The sequence below is a fragment of the Carassius carassius genome, chromosome 28 (genome assembly GCF_963082965.1).
Source record: "Carassius carassius chromosome 28, fCarCar2.1, whole genome shotgun sequence".
NCBI classification, from domain to species: Eukaryota; Metazoa; Chordata; class Actinopteri; order Cypriniformes; family Cyprinidae; genus Carassius; species Carassius carassius.
The window spans coordinates 25,690,497-25,711,800 of record NC_081782.1 but is presented as its reverse complement, the minus strand read 5'-3'; the positions used below and the strand labels follow the sequence as shown (position 1 = coordinate 25,711,800).

At 40.8% G+C, this 21,304-nt stretch overlaps 1 protein-coding gene across 1 annotated transcript; it reads right to left on the bottom strand.

Moving 5' to 3' along the window:
• Window positions 1-19,514: 19,514 nt before the first annotated feature.
• On the bottom strand, window positions 19,515-20,462 carry LOC132107553 (olfactory receptor 52K2-like). The gene has a single exon (XM_059513668.1). The coding sequence runs from the start codon at window positions 20,460-20,462 to the stop codon at window positions 19,515-19,517; it is 948 nt and encodes a 315-aa protein (XP_059369651.1).
• Between the last annotated feature and the right edge of the window lie 842 nt (window positions 20,463-21,304).

The following is a 21,304-nucleotide window of genomic DNA, read 5'->3' as shown; positions in this document are numbered from 1 at the left end:
ATGCCTCGTTCAGCCAGTGTGCGGAACGTGTGGCTTACGGTCGTCCATTACAACACTGGACTTGGGAGTGACGAGTCCGTTGGGTGAGCCATTTTGTTGGAAGTTTGGTGACTGGAGACTTACCCTTTGGAAAGTTTACGCAGGAAGAAAAGTTGAAGAAGCGATGATAAAAGTTCTTCGAGTTGCTGTCACCTAATGAAGAGAAGACAAGGAACTTTATTGGAAGAAATGGGGAAACGTGACAAAGGAGTGAAAACGATGTCGGGTAGGCAAAGCTGTGCTGGAAATGGGCCAGAATGGGCTAACTCGGATGACACTGAGAATGAAGATCATATGGAGTTTAGTCAGGAAAGAGATAGAATAAGAGAGAAACGGGGTGGTGAAAGTGGAAAAGAGGGGTCAAAGAAATTCAAAGGGATGATGACTAAAGTGGATGGAAAGGATGATAATTTGAAGATAGATGATGAGTGCAAAGTAATACTTAGATTTGAGGAAGAAAATGGAGTGCTTGGTTTGAATCCAGTGAAGTTGACTACAATATTAAAAAACCAAGTGGGAGATGTCAAAATGGCCAAAGTTTTGAGGGATGGAAACCTTTTAATAATATGCAAAAATGAAGATCAAAGAGAAATGGCCTGTAGAATGAAGGAGATAGGAAGGTTTAAAGTAAGTAGCGTTAGTCGCGTGGAGAAGAGAAACATGTGGAATAGGGGGGTGATTTGGGGGATCCCTGTTGATGTAAATGTGGATGAAATAAAAGCAAACTTAAAAGGAGGGAAAGTGAAAGATGCCCGAAGATTGACCAGCTTTAAGAATGGGGTGAGACAAGTAAGTGAAAGTGTGTTGTTGGAATTTGAGGATGAAATGCTTCCTAACCGAGTATCCCTAGGATATATGATGTATAATGTGAGAGAATACGTTCCTAAACCTTTGAGATGTTTTAAATGCCAGAGGTTTGGTCACACAGCCATGAATTGCAAAGGGAAAAGAAGGTGTGCTAGATGTGGTGAGGACCATGATTATGAGAAAAGTAGAAGGGATGTGCAACTGAAATGCTGTAACTGTGGAGGAAATCACAGTGTGGCATATGGGGGATGTGAAGTAATGAAAAGGCAGGTTGAGATTTAGCAGGTCAGAGTGAAAAATAAAATATCATATGCAGAGGCCGTTGGACTGGTGAATCACAGGGATGAAAGAGTAGTAAATGAGGCAAGTGAGAATCTGAATAATGATCAACATGAACAGATAAAAGGGGGTAAAGTTCTGGTTGATTTAAGGAAATTAGTCATCTTTATAGCAGGGGTCATCAATGCTACCACTGAGGCAAAGTCAAAAACGGAAAGGATACAAATAATAGTAAAGGCAGCAGTGAACCATCTTAGCCTGAATGATTTGTCCTGGGAAGAGGTGAGGAATGAGTTAAGTGCTCAGGCCAGTCAGGAAGCTTCATCTGTTGGCTGATATTATGGTTCTTATTCTTCAATGGAATGCAAGAAGCTTGGTGGCAAATGGGCAAGAATTTAAGTATTTTATCAGTTCGTTACCAACTACACCTGATGTAATCTGTATACAAGAAACATGGTTATCACAGAAATTAGATTTTAGTATATATAATTATGGTAGTGTAAGGAATGATAGGGAAGATGGTGTAGGGGGTGGGTGTGCTACATTTATCAAGAAGAATATTCCATAGCAAGTTATATCAAAAGGAAGGGAGGAAGAGTATATTATTGTTAAAATATGGACTAAGCAAGAGAAGTTTTCTGTGGTAAATTATTATAATCCATGTAGAAGATTAGATGGTAATAAATTAAATCAGATTGTTGAACTAGCAAGTGACCGCATTGTTTTATGTGGAGATTTTAATGCCCATAGTTCATTATGGGGAGGGGGGAGAACTGATTTAAATGGGCTAATAGTAGAACAGTTGTTGGATGAGTTTGATTTGGTATGCATTAATGATGGGAGAAGCACAAGAATAGATGTTCACACGGGTAAAAGTTCAGCACTTGATTTAACACTAGTGTCAAAAGAGGTGGCAGGTATTTGTGAGTGGGAGTTATGGGAGGAATCAACTATGGGTAGTGATCATTTTCCTGTTGTATGTAAGTTAGGTGTGAGAAAGGATGAGAGGGAAGAAGGAAGAGAGGATAAATGGATATTAAATAAGGCTATGTGGGGTAAATTTGAATATCTATGTGAGGAGGCGAGTAGTGAAATTGATTTAAGCCAGGATATAGATGAAATTGAAGAAAAGTTTAAAGAAGTACTGATTAGAGTGGCTAACTTATGTATTCAAAAAGCAAAGGAAAAATGAATAGGAAACCAGTTCCATGGTGGACGGAAGAGTGTGGGAAAAGCATTAAAGTAAGAAATAAGGCATTTAAAATGCTGAAGAGTAATCTTAACTTCCAAAGATTGATAGAATACAAAAAGGCCCAGGTTCAAGTTAGGAAAGTAGTAAAGAAGGCAAAAAGAGACAGTTGGAGAGAATATTGTAATAAAATAGGTAGAACGACTCCATTAGGAAATGTGTGGGGAATGATAAGGAAAATGAGGGGAATTAGAAAGGACTGGCAGTTTCCAGTTTTAAAAGGAGGTGAAACCATAGCAGTAACAAATAGGGAAAAAGCTGATATCATAAGGCCTTGGTTGAAATTCATAGTTCTAGTAATCTGTCAGAGGCTGGGAAAAGAGGAAGAGAAGTGACTAGAGATGCATACCCAGAGGCACTAATAAGAAAGGAAAGTACAGAGGATGCTATGGATTCCCCTTTTACATTAAGTGAAATGAAACGGGCAATAGATAAAGCTAAGGTAACTGCTCCAGGAAAAGATCTGGGGTCTCATTTATAAAACTATGCGTAGGATCTTTACTAAAAGTTTACGTGCGCCCAAAAGCCAAAAATGGCGTACGCCAAAAAATATTCCGATTTATAAAACCGTGCGTACGCACACCTGTAAGCAATGTTCCCTTTATAAATCACAGATCACCCGCAGATGTGCGTACGTGAACCAGCCTCATATCCCGCCCTGTACACGCCCATTTTTAACCATAAATAGTCAATGCAAATCACCTCATGATTGCTGATCAGCATGTAAATGAGAGTGGAATCCCATATATACCTGGAAAACTGGCATGCGACCCGCCAATTAATTAATCCAAGAAAGTGAAAACGTGCATTTCTGTAAGCCTAATTTTAATAATGGCGACAGGTGAGAAAAGAGGAAAAAAACGTAATTTCTCAGATACTGAGATTGAAACACTTGTAGGGGAGGTGGAGGCTCGGAAAACTGTGTTATTTGGTGGCCACAGCAGTGGGGTCACTAATAAAAAGAAGCAGTGCGAGTGGCAAAGTATTGCTTCTGCCGTCAATTGTGTCAGTGGGACAGAACGGACAGTTGCAGAATTAAAGAAAAAATGGTCCGACCTGAAGGTATACAAATTTTTTTTTTACCAACATATTACATTTGTGTTTTATTAGGCTATATACCTATATAAATAGCAATATTGATTTTCAAAAAGTTTTATTTACATGTGCTTACAGTATGCAAAATATGTGAAATAAAGATTCTCATTCATTCAAGGTGGAGGCAAAGAGAAAACTGTCCTCCCACCGCCAGAGCGTGGCTGCAACTGGTGGGGGCCCATGTACAGCTGATCTCACATCAGTGGACAGCAAAATCGCGGCTATAATTGGGGAGGTCAGCGTGTGTGGTATTGTGTCGGAAAAGGAGGGAGACACTGACGTGACTGAAACCACAGAGGAGCAAGGTTAAACCGATTTTTAATCATTAACGCTGTACATTTGAGTGTGTGGGGTGATAAATGGATAAATGTTGCCAATTGTTTGTCCTCCAGTCCTTCCGGAGTCTGAAGCTGTAAATGAACAGGAGGTTCAGGGTGAGGGGTTCTCAGATGCAGATGCACAGCGTCCGGCTCAAAGCAGTGCCCCTTCTGCGTCTGGCACGTCCAAAAGTGGTCGGGTACTCACTGACGCAGTCCTGCAGTTACAGCGAGAGACAATAAACGCTGTCAACAGGGTTGCAGATGAGCTACGGCAGATGAGAGAAGTGATGCAAGAAATTGCACAATCATTAAAAGATGCAGTTAAAACCTGAACCTTGAGTTTTGTCTTTCTTTACAAACGCCGCATGACATCCTCACGGATTCTTGCACCTCGTTGATATCCCTCTTGTCGGCCAGGGGGCTGTGGCTCGGGGTCGTAATGCTGGGGTAGAGGGAGAGGAATACCGTTTCTCAGTGCTATATTGTGCAAAACACCACACGCCCTGACAATCTTGCACACTTTTGCTGGATGGTATAAAAGTCTGCCACCCGAGGCATCCAGAGCACGCCATCTGCATTTCAGGATGCCGATGGCACGCTCCACAACTGCGCGGGCACGAGAGTGGACCTCGTTATAATGAGTTTCCTCTGCGCTCTGCGGGTTTAAAAATGGGGTGAGGAGCCAGCGTCTCAGGGGGTAGCCACTGTCGCCTGCAGGTTATAATTATATTAAAAACAAAATTGTTACAGTTTCTACTTTTTAATATTGTTAAACTCACCAAGAAGCCAGCCATCACGTACTGCGCCTGCATTTAGTCTGTTCCCTACACTGCTATGTGTCAAGATAAAGGAATCATGTGTTGAACCAGGCCAGCGTGCCACAATGTTTGTGAGGGTCATGTTGGAGTCACATATGATTTGCACATTAATAGAATGCACATGCTTTCTATTAACATAAGCAAATTCATTTTCAGATGGTGCCCTTATAGCAACATGAGTGCAGTCAATTGCGCCGATTACATTTGGGAAACCAGACATTGCTGCAAATTGCGTTTTAATTTCGGCCTGTTCTCGCACAGTGTAGGGGAACCTGATGTATCGACTAACCATATTAAGTATACCATTTAAAACGACAGATATTATGGCACTCAGGGACGGCTGTGATATACCAGACCTATAGGGTGAGATGATAGATTCCAATAGAATTATTTCATATACAAAAAGGTCTTAGAGACAAATTTGAGGATTACTTATAGTTTTTTTATATTATTAATTTACCTGTCTGCCAATTCCCGCTGGAAACAGCCGGTTGCCAAGAACCCCAGAGTGGTGAGGACTTGTATTTGGACTGGGATGGCATGGTTCCGGCGTGTTGCCCTCTCTAATACTGGACCCAATTCAGCACATAGATCCAAGAGCACAGCTCTAGGGAATCTAAATCGGCTTATTAGCCAGTCATCATCATGGGCCAGGAAATCATCATGGTCCCTGAAAACTCGTTCTCTCCTTATTCTGCCATTAGCGTAATCCTCCAACAGTGCCAGGAGTGCCATCATGAAGCATTACATACCCGGGTCACCGGAGAATTTATATGTTTCTAGCAAATAGACTGATCGTTAACACCTTGACAAAATCACTTAATTAATTTGTGGGCGAAAATTTAAAACGAAAATGTTATAGTGAACACATGCTTCTTGACGGTTTTGTAATGAACACCGTAATAGTTAGGACCGATGATGAGTAGCGATTGTGCTTCATGACTGTATTTGCAGACTTTGACATTTTATGATATAGGCTATGTACATTAAGGAAAATATTTCCTTTTTACACTGTGTTCTGCAGTTCTCTAATAAAAGGGTATTTCATGCTATTCTGTAGGCTATCACATGTATCGCGCCATGTCCTCCTGTGCTCCCGTTGTGGACAATGTGACTGTAAGGCAGCACTGATTATTATTTTATTTTACTTTTAATACATTTTGAATTACGTTTGGATTTTACTAGATGTATATAGCCTAAAACAATCGGCACAAATAACACTGTTGGATTTAATCTTCATGATAATGTGGATATAACGTATGAAATGGAGTGAAAATTAAATGTCATTCATTCTTATAATCGTTCTTCTCACATTTATTTTCTACAATCTAACTTCAGTTCACGACCTCACCATCGGTGTCGCCAATTCCCTTTGTCTCCAGAATGTGCGTACGCACGGCTCAAAGTTTGCTTAAAGGTGCGCACATTCTCCCGTCAAGTTTGTTTTTTATAGATCACAACCTTTGCGTGGGAACTGGCGTACGTACGTTTCCAGCCCCGTTTTGTGCGTACGCACGCTTTATAAATGAGGCCCCAGATTAGTTATAGTATGTTGAAACAGTTTGGAATTTTAATGCAAATGAAACTTTTAGGTATATATAATAAGAGCTGGGAAGAAGGGAGATTACCAATAAGTTGGAAAGAGGCTATTATTATACCTATAGCAAAACCAGGTAAGGATTCAACGAATCCAGCAAATTACAGGCCCATTGCCCTTACGTCGCATGTTGGGAAAATTATGGAACGGATGATTGTAGAAAGAATGACATTTTATATAGAAAGTAAATATCTTTTATCCCCTTATCAAAGTGGGTTTAGGAAAGGACGGGGAACAATGGACCCTGTGGTTTGCTTGGAAACAGAAGTTAGAAAAGCTATGATAAATAAGGAATCGGTTATGGCAGTTTTCTTGGATGTGGAAAAAGCTTATGATATGGTATGGAAAGAGGGGCTATTGATTAAATTAGATAAAATGGGTATTAAGGGAAGAGTTTTTAATTGGGTCAAAACTTTTCTATCTGAAAGGTATATTCAGGTTAAAATTGGTGCTTCAGTGTCTAATAAATTCAAAGTGGATAATGGCACCCCGCAGGGTAGTGTGATAAGCCCATTACTTTTCTCTATTATGATTAATGATGTTTTTAGTAAAATAAGGTATGATATTGGGAAATCATTATTTGCTGATGACGCTGCCCTTTGGAAAAATGGTAAGAGCTTGTTGTTAGTTCAAGAGAAGATACAGGAAGCTGTAGGTTTAATTGAAGAATGGTCTTATTCATGGGGTTTTAAATTTTCAGTGGAAAAGACAAAGATGATGGTTTTTACTCAAAAGAGGGATAGGGTGGCTAAGGTATTATTGTATGGGAATCAAATTGAGCAGGTAAATTACTTTCGGTTTTTAGGGGTAACGTTTGACTCTAAACTAACTTGGACAGAGCAGGTAAGGATAGTAGAGGAAAAGTGTAAGAAGATTTTAAATATAATGAGGTGCTTAACTGGGATAGAGTGAGGTTCTAGTAAAGGAGCCTTAAGAGGGATATATGTGGCTTTAGTAAGACCAGTGATTGAATATGGAAGTATAGTGTTTAGATCTGCATCGAAAACATCATTAAAGAGACTGGAAATTGTACAAAATCAAGCACTACGAATTTGTTGTGGAGCCATAAGGTCCTCTCCGGCTTGTGCATTACAAGTTGAGGTGGGCGAGCTTCCATTAAGTTTAAGATTTGAGCAACTGATGATGAACTATTGGACTAATCTAAAAGGTCATAATGAAAGATGGCATCCTACAGTTAAGTGTCTTATTCCTTGTTGGGAAAGTGGGAAGGCTAAGATAGAATGTTTTGCTTGGGCATCTAGTAAAATAGCAATTGAAATGAAATTGCTGGAGAATAAGTTCAGTCCTATTGTTCCTTTTTCAAGTACGCCGCCTTGGTTGTTTTCGCCACTAATTATAGACTTCAATATTCAAGGAGAAATAAAAAGACTTAATGGGAAAGGAAACTGGGTAGAAAAAGTGGAGGACAGAATAAGGTCTATATATAATTCATTTATAGCTGCATTTACGGATGGTTCAAAGGATCCTAAGAGTGGTGTTACTGGTTTTGCATTCACTATTCCAGAATTAAAGATTAATGTTAAGGAAAGAACCTCTGATCATTTGACAGTATTTATTGTGGAAATGTTAGCTATTTTAAGGGTATTACAGTGGGTAGAGGAAAACAAAATTACCAAGGTTCTAATTTGCTCGGATAGTTTATCATCATTAATGTCTCTTCAGTCGTTATCATCTAATAGTAGACTTGATATTGTGTACGAAATTTATGAGACTGTATATAGACTGCAACATATTAATGCAGCGGTCAGATTTTTGTGGATTCCAGCTCATAGTGGGATTGAGGGAAATGAGACAGCAGATATGTTGGCTAAGCAAGCTTTGAAACTCGACAGAATTACAAAAGTGGCACTAAGTAAAGCTGAAGTTAAAGTAAAAATAAAGGAAAATATTATGAAGACATGGCAGAGACAATGGCATGAAGGGAAGAAAGGGCGACATTTGAAAAATATTGTGCAAGAAGTAGGGAAAAGGAAATCTATAGATCGATGTACTAGAGAAAGTAGCATTATTTCGAGGTTGAAATTAGGACATACTGGATTAAATAAAACTATGTATTTATTGAAAAAGCACCCTTCAGGTTTGTGTGATTGTGGAGGGGGAGAGGAATCAGCTGAACATGTGATTAGTGAATGTGTTAAATATGGAAATCAAAGGATAAAATTAAAAGAGGAATTACTGAAATTTGGGGAAAATGTGTTGAACCTTAAAAATCTTTTTAAAATTGGAGAGCAGGTAATGGGAGCTTTGTTTAACTTTTTGAAAGAAACTGGTTTAATGAAAAGGATTTAATTGATTGGTGAAGTTATTATAAAGGTAGAAAGAAGCTAAAGTGAGGTTTTTTTTTTTTTTTTTTTTCTTCGCTTGTGATGCTTACATTTCTGGCCCACACTCCAGCACAGTAGGTGGCGGTTATGCACCTTAAATGTCGGTTGCCACCCGCCAATAAAAAGAAAGAAGAAGAAGAAGAAGAAGAAGAACACTGGACTTGACTGAAGCTTCATCGTGTCCGTGTTTTACTTTTTATTTCCTCTATTACAGGTAAGAACGAGGGTTGTAATATGTTTGAACTATTTATATTTGTGTTCAATACTGTAAGGAACATGCAGGGAGTAAATGTTAATGATTGTAGTAATTTATGTAATCACATTTAGCAACTAAACGTGAAGTGTTTTACCTCTCTAGCCCATGCTAATTGTGTAGCACATGGTGTAGCACATGGATAAAGTTAAAGCATGGCGGTACACCGCAGCTGCCATTTTCTCTGTGTGTATATGTTTTATATCTGAGGGATAAGAGAAATTGGTGTTTAATGTGAAGAGGCAAGATAGTTTATCTGTTTAAGTGCAATGCTACTACTGAGGGTAAAATTTTAAGTGTATTCTGAATTAATGACTATAAAACAACAGTATTTAGCATTACAGAATATATTCTATTGTGCTGTTTGTTTCTAAACGTTAAATCTATTTTTGTTTAAATAATTTGTTTTATTGAATGTACTTTTTCAATGTTATCTGCCAATACTGTTTTAAGATGCTTTAAACATATTGTGATATATATTTTTTAGGTAACTCACTTTAAAGGTTAACTCAGGTATTTTAGTGATATGGAGTTATAACTGACCAGCTGATATTTTTCCTAATTGTGTAGTTTCTTAGAGAGACATTATTATGTCACGCAAAGGGAAAATAACATGTTTAAGTGTGATACTGTGTAAATATGCTGTTATGCTGTTCATGGTAAATACATTACAACATTGGACTTGACTGAAGCTACATCGTGTCCGTGTTTTACTTTCTAATTCCTCTTTTACAGTGGCGTAACATTTGGAGGCACCGCTGGGATGGTGTGCAGTGTGGTTTAGCATCTACAACAGATGTCCCCAGCTGTCACACATCCCTTTTAAACAACCCCCAAACATCAGAAGCAGGTGGCGAATCAGCGACAGTGGTATTCCGATTGTCTTGGGCAGCGTGCATGTGATCTGAGGTATTTCCGCATACCAGGAGAGCTGCTATTATTACCCAAAAATTGGAAGGTACCACTTCACTGCTAGCACACACACTCAGCTGGGAAGATGGAGTCGACAGGGTTAGAGGAGTTACAGCTTGAAGTAATAAGGGCATTGTATCTGTTGCCCCGAGAAAGTTTCGTGGAGCTGTGTGACTATCTAATCATTGCTGGAGCAGAGTTTAAACATGTTACCAACAAGAACCGAACTACTCTCATCACACTAATTTCAAACCACATACAGAGAGCGGAGCTAGACGAGCTTGAGGATAAAGGTATTGCTGACTTAGTCCATCTTCAAGACAAAATTTCTGAGCTCCAGATAGCTGGTAAAGCTGGCACATCAAAAGAAGTAGGCGAGCAACAGGACTGGGAGGAGAAAAGAATATTGGAGGGAATTGAGGCCTTACAGCTTCAATTAGCAAGCGCACAGAAACAGAATGAGAACAATAAGCCAGAAACAAAAGGAATTAAAAGCATTACCCACACCAGACAGTCACCACAGAGTGTAGTCCACAGTCCTGCACCCTACCCATGGCAAAAGGATTTTAAGATAGCTGGCCAAATCGGTGAGCCTGGTAAGAAAGACAAGCTGACTTTTTCAAGTTTAGCACGTCATATTGAACATGGTTTAAGCAAGGGGTTCCCGAACTTGAGATAATAGATGCAGTGATAAGAGCGATATCCCCAGGCATGCATCTCTGCAGCTATTTAGAGGGCAAAACCAACCTGACCTTACCCACACTGAGACGAATACTCAGATGTCATTATCAAGAGAAAAGTGCAACCGACCTTTATAAGCAGTTGACCTCAGAGGTGCAGGGCAACAAAGAAAGCCCACAGAACTTCCTTATTCGAACTTTCGACCTGAGACAAAAACATTTGTTTGCTTCATAGGAATCTGAGTCGGGCCTCCAATATGACCCTGGGTTAGTTCAGAAGTTTCTTCACACTATGCTAACTGGCCTGCAGAATGACAACATCAGGCGGGATCTTCAGCCTTATTTGGAGCAAGCTGACATTGCTGATGAACTTTTGAATACAGCATGTGCTTATGAGACTGAGAGGCAGAACAAGAAAAAATTGTCAGGACAACAAAGACCTGTTACCATCCATTCAGTTCAGTCAAGCGATGCTCCTGCTGAAAAGAATGAAAACCCACCAACTCAACAAAAGTCTAAAGTTTCCCCAGCTGTCCTTTCCCAGCATGAGGAAATTAAATCTGAGATGGCTCTGTTGAAAGATCTTAAAGCTGAAGTGTCTCACATTAGGGAGTCCATGAAACAGCCCCAGCAGATGCCTAAACAACAACCGCCAGCAGGGGGGGCTGATGGCACATCAGGACTGCATTTATCATGTCAACAGGTGCAGGACTCGGCTCAGGGATACTGGTTTACTGCGGGCCCCAGACACAGAGGAGGAACTACTCAGTATCAGCAAAGGTTTGCCCCACAGCCCAGCTTCCCCCCATCAAATCGTGGCCAAAGGAGAAAATGTTTTGGTTGTCTACAGAGTGGAGCCGAAGATTATTGCATGCACTGTTACAGGTGTGGCAGTAGCGAGGACTTTCTGGCTGGTTGTCGAGCAAGGGGACAGAGACAGTTTGGAGATGAGCCTTTAAATGGGGCAACGTCACTCGCACGGGACAGGGAGTGACCAGTAATGCAGCAATGTCCCAGCAATGTGTGAATTTGGGACAGGGGGGTGAAGGACTAATCTTGAAGCAATGTGCATCCTGTAAGAAAGTGTTTTACTGTTCTACGCCATTTCAAGTTGATAATTGGACAGCACACAAAAGAGAATGTCGAGCACTCTCATGTATGACTACAAATACCACTCCAAAGAGGGCTACAAGGGCGCCATTGGTAGGGGGAAAGCACATGGTTAACTGCTTCATCCAAGGCCAAAGTTTTCAGGCTTGGTGGGACTCAGGCTCCCAAGTAACCATAATTGATGAGCGATGGAAAGAAACACACCTGCCAGAAGCAAGACTAAGAGACATAACCGAAATTCTGGATATAACACAGACTTTTGACATACAGGCAGCAAATGGGGAGAGCATGTAATACACCGGTTGGGTCAAAGTAACTTTTAGATTAGCTTCAAGGGTTGCATCCAACATAGAGGTTATTGTACCCACACTTTAATAAAGGGTGGTAAGCTTGTTCAACCTATCATTGTGTCTAATGTGATTAGGATTATTATAGACAGTGAACTGAAACAGTCAAACACTACTGACAGGGAAGGGTTAAGTAGAACAGCAAGGGCAGCCTTTCCAGGCAAAGCACCGGCTTTTGTACAGCAGGTAACTGCTGTCGTAGAGCGAGTTAGAACCCCCGGCAGGACAGAGGGACTTGAACTATGTGACATACTCGTGAAGGTGAATAAGGGCAGCAAAACACCCTCTATTACTGTCAGTGTGCAGAATATTAAAGATCATGACATGATGTTAGCAGGGAAAACTGTAATGGGGAATGTCCAGCAGGTCCAAGCAGTCTACCCCGCCTCCATTAGAGATGTCCTGCCCTCCACCTTCAGCTACAACAAATCACATCAGAGCTGATAACACTCAGACTACAGGTAATGTTTGGGATCCACCTGTGGACCTGGGCCACCTCAATGAGCCAGAACGTGAGGTATTTAATAAGATGTTACGAGAGGAGTGTGCCTCCTTTTCAAGAACAGAGGATGATATTGGTTATATAGAAAAACTCTGCATCTCCCTGAAAGACACCGAGCCTGTCACTCGCATACCTCTCTGTGCCTAAGCCACTTTACCGGGAAATGAAGGACTACTTGAATGACCTCATCACTCAGGGTTGGGTAGAGAAGTCTAACTCACCGTACGCATCACCAGTCGTGTGCATTCGAAAAAAGGATGGGAGTCTCCAACTGTGTATAGATTTTCGTGAAGTGAACAGAAAGACCCTCCCTGAGCGCCAGCATATCCCCAGAATGCAAGACATAATGGATGGCCTAGGAGGAAACTCGTGGTTCTCTCTTTTGGATCAAGGGAAAGCGTACCATCAGGGCTTTATGGCGAAGGAGAGCAGACACTTTCATCACGCCATGGGGTCTCTATGAGTGGATCAGAATTTCCTTTGGCCTAATGAATGCTCCAGCCGCCTTTCAGTGCTGTATGGAAGAATGCTTGGAGGGGCTGAGGGATGAGATCTGTATACCATATTTAGACGACACCCTGGTCTTCAGTAGAACCTTCATTCAGGGAAACTTGAATTTCTGGCTCTGAAGTGGGCCGTTGCAGAGCGCTTTCGAGACTACTTAACTCATATTGCACTGTATATACGGACAACAACACACTTACCTACATGTTATCGACGGCCAAGTTGAACGCAACAGGACAGAGGTGGGTTGCCGAATTAGCAGACTTCGACATAACAATAAAATATCGCCCTGGCAGAAAGAACTGTGATGCTGATGGCCTTTCAAGAATGCCCTGTGACATAGAGACAATGATTGAAGAATGTTCAGAGGAAATGTCCTCCCCTTCTGTGCAAACTACAGTACAAGCTGTGGAAATTAATGTTTCACACACTGATTGGTCCATTATGGCTACTGGGTGTGCGGAGATGGATAAAGACATGCTTAAAATCATTTGGTGCCCGGAGCAGGTGTCTCCTCCGTGACTGGGAGAAACTTAGCTTTGATGGAGATGGGATACTTCATAGAAAGACTGCAACCAGGACACAAAAATCAACAGTTATGAGACAGCTCTACAATGACATGGGACACCAAGGTGTGGAACGCACAACATCACTTGTTCGGGATCGCTTCTTCTGGCCACACATGCAGAGAGAGATTGAACACTATGTCACTCAAAACTGTACCTGCCTTAAACAGAAAAAACCTTGTCGAGAAACAAGAGCCCCACTCACACCGATTGTCACCACTCAGCCATTCGAGCTTGTATCTATTGACTTTCTGCATCTAGACAAGTGTACAGGTAGATATTAATACATATTGGTAATCGTAGATCATTACACACGCTATGCACAAGCCTACCCCACCACATCGAAATCTGCAAAATCTGTTGCTGATAAGATATTTAATGATTACGCGCTGAAGTTTGGGTTCCCTCTGAGGATCCATCATGATCAGGGAGGGGAATTCAAAAACCAGTTGTTTGCACAGCTGAAGAGGAACTGTGGAGTGATGGGCTCGAGAACAACACCGTATCACCCACAAGGTAATGGGCAGGTGGAGCGTCTGAACAGAACACTACTGCAAATGCCGAGAACGCTCACAGAGAGGCAGAAAATAAATTGGAGGGAGTCATTGCCCAAGCTTATCTACGCATATAACAGCACTCGATGTGAAGTCACAGGTTTCTCCCCCTTTTACCTCCTGTTTGGAAGATCACCAAGATTACCTGTGGACTTGTTATTTGGCTTGACACCAGAGGCTGGGACTGCTGATCATCAGGAGTATATGAGGAGGTGGAAAGAACAGATGCAAGAGGCGTATGAGATCACAACGACAAATGCAAAAAAATGTGCTGAAAAGTGTAAGAGAAATTATGTCAACAAAGCGAGGAGTTCTGTATTGCACAAGGGTGACCGGGTTCTCGTCAGGAATTTGACACCCAGGGGTGGAACAGGCAAGCTCCGAAATCACTGGGAGGATTGCATTCACAAAGTTATCCGTCAGGTGGGAACAGACATGCCAATATATGAAGTAATATCAGAACAGGGCAAAGCAAGAGGACGTAGGATATTGCATCGCAACCTGCTGTTGCCGTGTGACCATTTGCAACTGGAAATACAATTGAAACCAGCTAAAGCAAAAAGACAAGCTTCAGGGTCCTGGACAGGACCTCGACTGCTTTGGCACATCAATGGTGTCAGATGCGGCTCAAGTCGCTGCGCGCTATCCACATCTCGGGAGAGCTCAATCGTGCAGCCGATGCACTCTCACGACAGCTCACCTTTCCAAGGGAATGGTGACTCCATCCCCAGATGGTCCATGAGATCTGGAGTGGATTTGGGGAAGCCCAGGTAGACCTGTTCGCTTCCTATGAGTCCTCCCACTGACAGCTGTACTATACACTGTCCCAGGCCCCCTGGGCACGGTTACACTTGCACACAGCTGGCCTCGTGCTCTACGCAAGTATGCGTTTCCCCCAGTGAGCCTGCTCGCACAGCAGTGGACTGCAGTGGACGGCCGGTCCCTGGGGAGGCATGACCTGAATGTTAGGTTCCTGAGGGGTGCCAGAAGGTTAAGTTCCTGTCTCTCAAGACATCGCTCCTGGTCACGCTCAATTCCATCAAGAGGGTCGGGGACATCCAAACATTTTCGGTAAGTGAAGAGTGCCTTGTGTTCGGACCGGCCTAATCTCACATTGTCCTGAGACCACGACCGGGATACATGCCCAAGGTTCCCACCCCTCCCTTCTGAGACCAGGTGGTGAACCTGCAAGCGCTGCCCCTGGAGGAGGCAGATCCAGCCTTGGTGTTGCTGTATCCTGTAAGAGTGCTTCGCATATACGTGGACCACACCCAGAGCTTCTGAAGCTTGGAGCAGCTCCTGGTCTGCTTTGGAGGTCAGCAGAAGGGGAAGGCTGTGTCCAAGCAGAGGTTGGCCCACTGGATAGTGGATGCCGTCACCATGGTGTACCATTCCCAAGGCGAGCTGTGCCCCCTGGGGGTGAGGGCCCACTCCACATGGAGTGTGGCCTCCTCCTATGCGCTGGCGCACGGAGCCTCTCTGGCAGACATCTGTCGAGCTGTGGGCAGGGCGACAACTAACACCTTTGCAAGGTTTTACAACCTTCATGTAGAGCCAGTTTCTTCCTGTGTGTTGGGTAACAGGTAATTGGCAGGAAGGGCTGGCTGGGTGTCACGCTTGCTGCGCCATTCCCCCTAACACGGGGATGTGAGTGCCTGGCACTTGGCGGAGCAGTCTGTCATCAGGCGCAGTACTGGTGTTAACATGCCCGGAGCCCCGGTCAGCCCCTGTACTGGGCGAGGTGTCCATATGGCTTGATTCCCTATGGTTAATTCCATATGTGTATTCTTCCACGGTAAGGTTTCCCTCTTGGTAAACCCGTGTCTTCCCTTGACAGACCCACTCTGTCAGTCTCTTCTGGCAGCTGTTCCATCCCTACTCTAAGGTAGGACCTGCCTCAGAGACCCATTCCATTTGTAGTACTGCCCCCCCGGGTCAGTCCATATCAGTATCTCCACATGTCACCTCCCTACGTGTAGGATGTGGTCTCCGTAGCGACCTTTTCCTAAGGCTCGCTTCCTCATCGTCTTGCCAAGCTGTAAGAAAAAATAGGGAAGATTTGAAGCAATCTTTCTCCGAAGGTTGAAAACCCTTCCACTAACTTTGTGTGGGCGGAACAACAGCGTGGCCTTCTCCAGCAGCGAGGTACTCACACTTTGGCCCCTTTGATAGCAAGGTCAGTGAATTTGCACTGGGGCTTTGGGAAGGTTACGACCTTAAGCATAGCTTTTGTGGCATGCCACGGCTTGTCGACAATTGCAGCGCCACAGGGTTGTGATGTGTTTAGGTTGTGGTTACATGATCTGTTTTTGCATTGTCTTGTGTACCTGTTTTCTGCTATTCAGGTTATGTGATACAGGTTAGGAAACACTGCTCTAATTACTGTACTTTTGTTTGATTAAGCCCATCTCAATGGCCCACTAGGTTTTTGTTACTATATCAAAGGTCAAAGATACTACCTTGCCAGTAAACACATTAAGTAGCACTCCAGGGAGCACAGGTTTAAGATTAGATTGGACCTGGAGGCACAGTTGACATCACCAAGGGCTCAGTTATCTTAGATATATTGGTATTAATTTGAATTTGACCAAGCTAAAGTAATATATCTGTGGTTTGGGTCAGCTGCTGATTGTGACAAATAAATATAGCTGCAAGCAGCAATTATTGGGCCAAGCACTCCAGCAGCAAAATTAAGAGTTAAGGATGGCATGGAGCATCAGACCAAATGCAACAATGAGTAACAGAAGCAATTTTAGGATGATTGCAATTGAAATGGCTGAAAAATCATAAATTCAACCTCTAGCAATATGATAAAATCACTTTTGACCAACATGTGGCACTGTAATCAAGTCATCTTGGTGTGTTCTGTGTGAGGAGACAATGGCAGACACAAAGTTTGTTGTCATTATGTCAATCCTTCGCAAAGATATAGCCTCAGACTCATTTTGGCACCATGTCTCCAAACAATCTTTGTCAATCAACGCAAAGTGCACAACTTTTTGTCAGTACAGTCTAAAGATGATCTGACTCAATTTTGGTAAAAATCGAACCAAAAGTTGAGGAGCAGTTAGAAAAAGTAGGTGTTTAACATAAATCAAAATGGTGGACAGCTAGTTCAGAAATCCTAAGCAAAAATTGGTATGTATGTTGTTGGCATGACCCAAGGAATATTTTGAGAACAGTTTCATTACAATAGCCTAATGCAATCAAAAGTAATTTGCATTTTGGGAAATTTCATAATTAAAGGTTAATGAATGGTTTATTACTCTTGGCCAATAGGTGGCGCTGTTACCAAAATTGATGTGCCGTGGTCAGTATGAAGTGACAATGGCAAATACAAAGTTAGGTGTAAATATATCAAATCTTTGCAGAGATATAGCCCTCAGATGCAGATTGGCATCTTTTCAGCAAATTCGTTCATGTGGTAAATGAAAACAATTTTGTGTATAGACACAAAATCCATAACATTTTGCCAGCTTTGTCTGAAGATGATCCGAGCCAAATTTGATGAAAATCGGACCAACTATTTAGGAGGAGTTCAAAAAGTAAGTTGTCAACATGAATCAAAATGGTGGACGGGAAGTTCAGCCAATATTGGTAAAACTGGTATCTGTGTTCTCGTCTTAATCCATGGAATATAGCAATATCAGTCCAATTACAATAGGTTAATGTAACCAAAAGTAATTTGCATTTTTCTCAATTTTATCATAACTTTTGACCACAAGGTGGCGCTGCCCCCAAACTCTTTGAGAACCATGAAGGTATGAAGCCGAAGATTTTTGTAATTAGTAATAATGATACGCTAATGCGTTAGTAAAATACAGCATTTTAGAACATAATTCAAAATGGCCGACACCCAAAATTGCTGACATGGGAAAACTGGGTATCATTCGATTCGGCATGATGCACTGAATCTAAAGAGACCATTTTTGGACAAAGCATTGAGAAGTAATGAGCAAAAATTAGCATTTTTCATATCTTCTGACCACTAGGGGGCACAGCGCGAAACACTGCAGGTAGTCTCAGGTCATGCTTGTTATAACACACACCAAGTTTGATCTCAAAATGGCAAACTGTTGTGGAGATATAGCCTCATGTCCACTTTTGCATGTTTTTCACAGAATTCATTGACTTGCTATTCAGAAACTATATGACTAATCAACTTGAAGAAAAAAAATCACGCTAATGGATACAATAGGTGCCTAAGCACCTCCGGTATTTGGCCCCTAATAAAATAAAATAATAATAATAAAAAATGTATAATAACAAACCTATTTCATCACTAATAAATATATTTGTAATTAAATGGCAACAAGTGAAATAATGGATTAAAAACACGTACAGTAGGTGGCCAACCAGAGTGTTCTTTTCTACCACGGCGAGTGCCACCGCCACCACGTATGCAAAGTGCATTTGCAGCTCTTGACCGCTAAGTGGTGCTTTGACCACAAGTTATCAAACAAAGGATCAAAGCACATTTTCACAAATAGTTGTTACCTTTGCCTTGACTGATGTGTTATATTCGATGGCTGCAGTCGTGGAAAATGAAAGAACAACACTGTAGTTAAAATATTTAATATTAACAGATACAAAAATTTAAATGAAACCCGACCACAATTTAGCTAAATCACTGAAACTGCCGCTTGTATATATCATTATAAAATCCAAATACAAGTGACCGAGAAAACAGCACAGATTATTTACACGGCGGTGATCTATAAAATGCAATCGAGCTTGTAAACAATCGGCAGTAATAAATGTAAAGCTAACTTAGCCTTCTCATAGTCTTACAAGGATGAAAATCATGCTTTACTCTTGAAACAAAACAAAAATGCCTCTTTTTTTTCAAGCGGCATGACAGTAAAAGTCATTTTTATTTGTTGTAGACATCTGATAATGTTCTGATGGAGAGAATTAAATGACAACTTTTTTTTATTTTTTTATTTCATATATCTAAACCCCCAACCACTCCCCTTAGTCCCTGACATTTTTAAAGAGTAGTATGCCACTAAAAATCTTGATATGGTTTTGTTTGAATTTTATCAGCCTGAGCTATCTATGATCAAATATACTGTTGATTTTAAAGTTAAAACATCCTGTTCTAAATGTGTTTTCCTTATGTCAATGTTGTACCTGACCGTGTTGCATGCTGAAGCCCCCTCAAAACTGTACATTTTGAATGTCTCCTTAATCAATCACATCTGATTCAGGTCATCAGCACATTAGTAGAGACGGCAACATTAAAAGCAAACATTATAAGCAACATTCAAAATAATCACCACGGAAATGCTATAACTGTTTTGAACATGAGTGTATTGAAAGATGTTGCAAGTTTATTAACACCACCAGATATCTTGCTCTGGAAATTAAATTTTATGTACATAATCTAAATAAATATACATACTAATTATGTAATTAATACACCTACTTAATAGACTTTTTTTCTTATTATTTTATCAAAACAATATCAAGACAGAGTCAGCATATTACCATGCTATAGTACAGTAACCTATGTACATTAATTTTTATTTGATTCATTACAATGGTAATACTTTTACATTTTTAATGAACTTCATAAATGTTTGTCTAATTTCTTTTGTTCTCACTCCATAAATTATTGGGTTAAAACAACTTGGAAAAAGTAAGTACATTGTGCTCACAAACACACGACCACTAGGAGAAAAATTATTTCTTATTCTGTATGACAAAAATGCAATTAAGGCAAAGGTCAAAGTAACTGACATAACAATGAAGTGAGTAATGCAGGTGTTTAAGGCCTTCATGTTAGTTTTGCCAGACTTGAACACAGAGGTGAAAATCACAAAGTAAGAAATATTGATAAGAATAAAATCTGCAGTTGGGATAAAGAAAACAGTCAAAAGTCCTACAAAATTATTAATAGTTATATCTCCACATGCTAACTGAACCAATACCATGTGTTCACAAAAACAATGATCAATGATATCTGTTACACAAAATGACAGTTTTCCTGCCAGAGAGACAGTGGTGACTACCAGGAGTACATTTCTGATTACTGGCACAAAAACAAACTTTAGAAAGTTAGGGATTTCCATGTATTTGTGATAATAAAGAGGTTTGCAAATTGCAAAGTAACGATCTAGTGCCATCCACAAAAGCAAAGTGGACTGAAATGTTCCAACAAAATGAAGGCTAAACATTTGTATCAAGCAACCAGTTAGCGATATCCCAGTCCAATTAAACAAAAAGTTTAGAAGCATATTAGGTACAAAAAATATAGGCAACATAAGGTCTACAACAGCCATAAGACCAATTAGTACATACATAGGAGAATGCAGAGACTTCTGAGAGGTGATTAAATATATGAGAATAGAATTTGTTGTTATAGCTAATAAAAAAATCAGAAAGAAAGGCAAAAATAATAAAGGTCTCCATTCTCCTAGACTGTAGAAACCAATCAGTTTGAAGTCTGTGCATGAAAAATTTTCTGCAGGAAGATCCTTCATGCTGGATAAAACCCTCTGTAGATGCAATATTCTGTTCAAATTATGTTTATGAAATCTGAGGCTTTGTTTTTACTGTGACATAAATCTATTCATGAGAACTTTCTAAATAAAAGGGGTCCAAACTAGATACTTAAGATCATTTGACAGGCAGAAAATTGAGGAATAAAAAATATATGTATATGTGGTAAAAACAGAAATCACGTCTTTCTCCTTAAAATAATTTTTCAGTCACTGCCTTGTCTTCTTTACCTCTCAGGATGAAATGAAAAGTAGAAACCTATCATAGTCTCTAAATACACCATATTTTCTCCCCAAGAGTCTATGTGCTGCTCCCACAGAGATCACCCTCACAAACTTGTAAAGCATACAAGCATACATCGTCGCTGTTGGACAGTGTTTTCTCTACTTCCTGTTGGCCTTCTGTAGCAAATTGTAGCTCCGTGTAGCTGTTTTTATTTTATTTTTTTCTCTAGAATCTTTATCTTACTATCACTCTCTGTTTTTTAAAGTGGTAAAATATAACTTAATTCACACCATATTTCTGATATTATCGATCAATCTTATCAGATTAACTTTGATCGTTCACTTTTATTTTATTTCCGTGAGTGCAGTACACCTGCAAAGCGTTAGCACTCGTTAGCTTGTCATTAGCGTCTTCATTCGAACCTATCGCTGTTTTCTTTTCTCCTCTCCCTCGCTCCAGTTTTTCACAAGTTCATCAAACAACCGCAGTAAGAATATTTCATCAAGCACGGTGAGTAATGGCTTCTCCTATCATTGTTTCTTGCACCTCTTGCCACATGTACAGTTTATCTATCTCTGTCGCTGATGAGGGATTTACA

Coding starts and splice junctions, on each gene's coding strand:
- LOC132107553 (XM_059513668.1), bottom strand. CDS start 20,462: ATGAAGGATCTTCCTGCAGAAAATTTTTCATGCACAGACTTCAAACTG.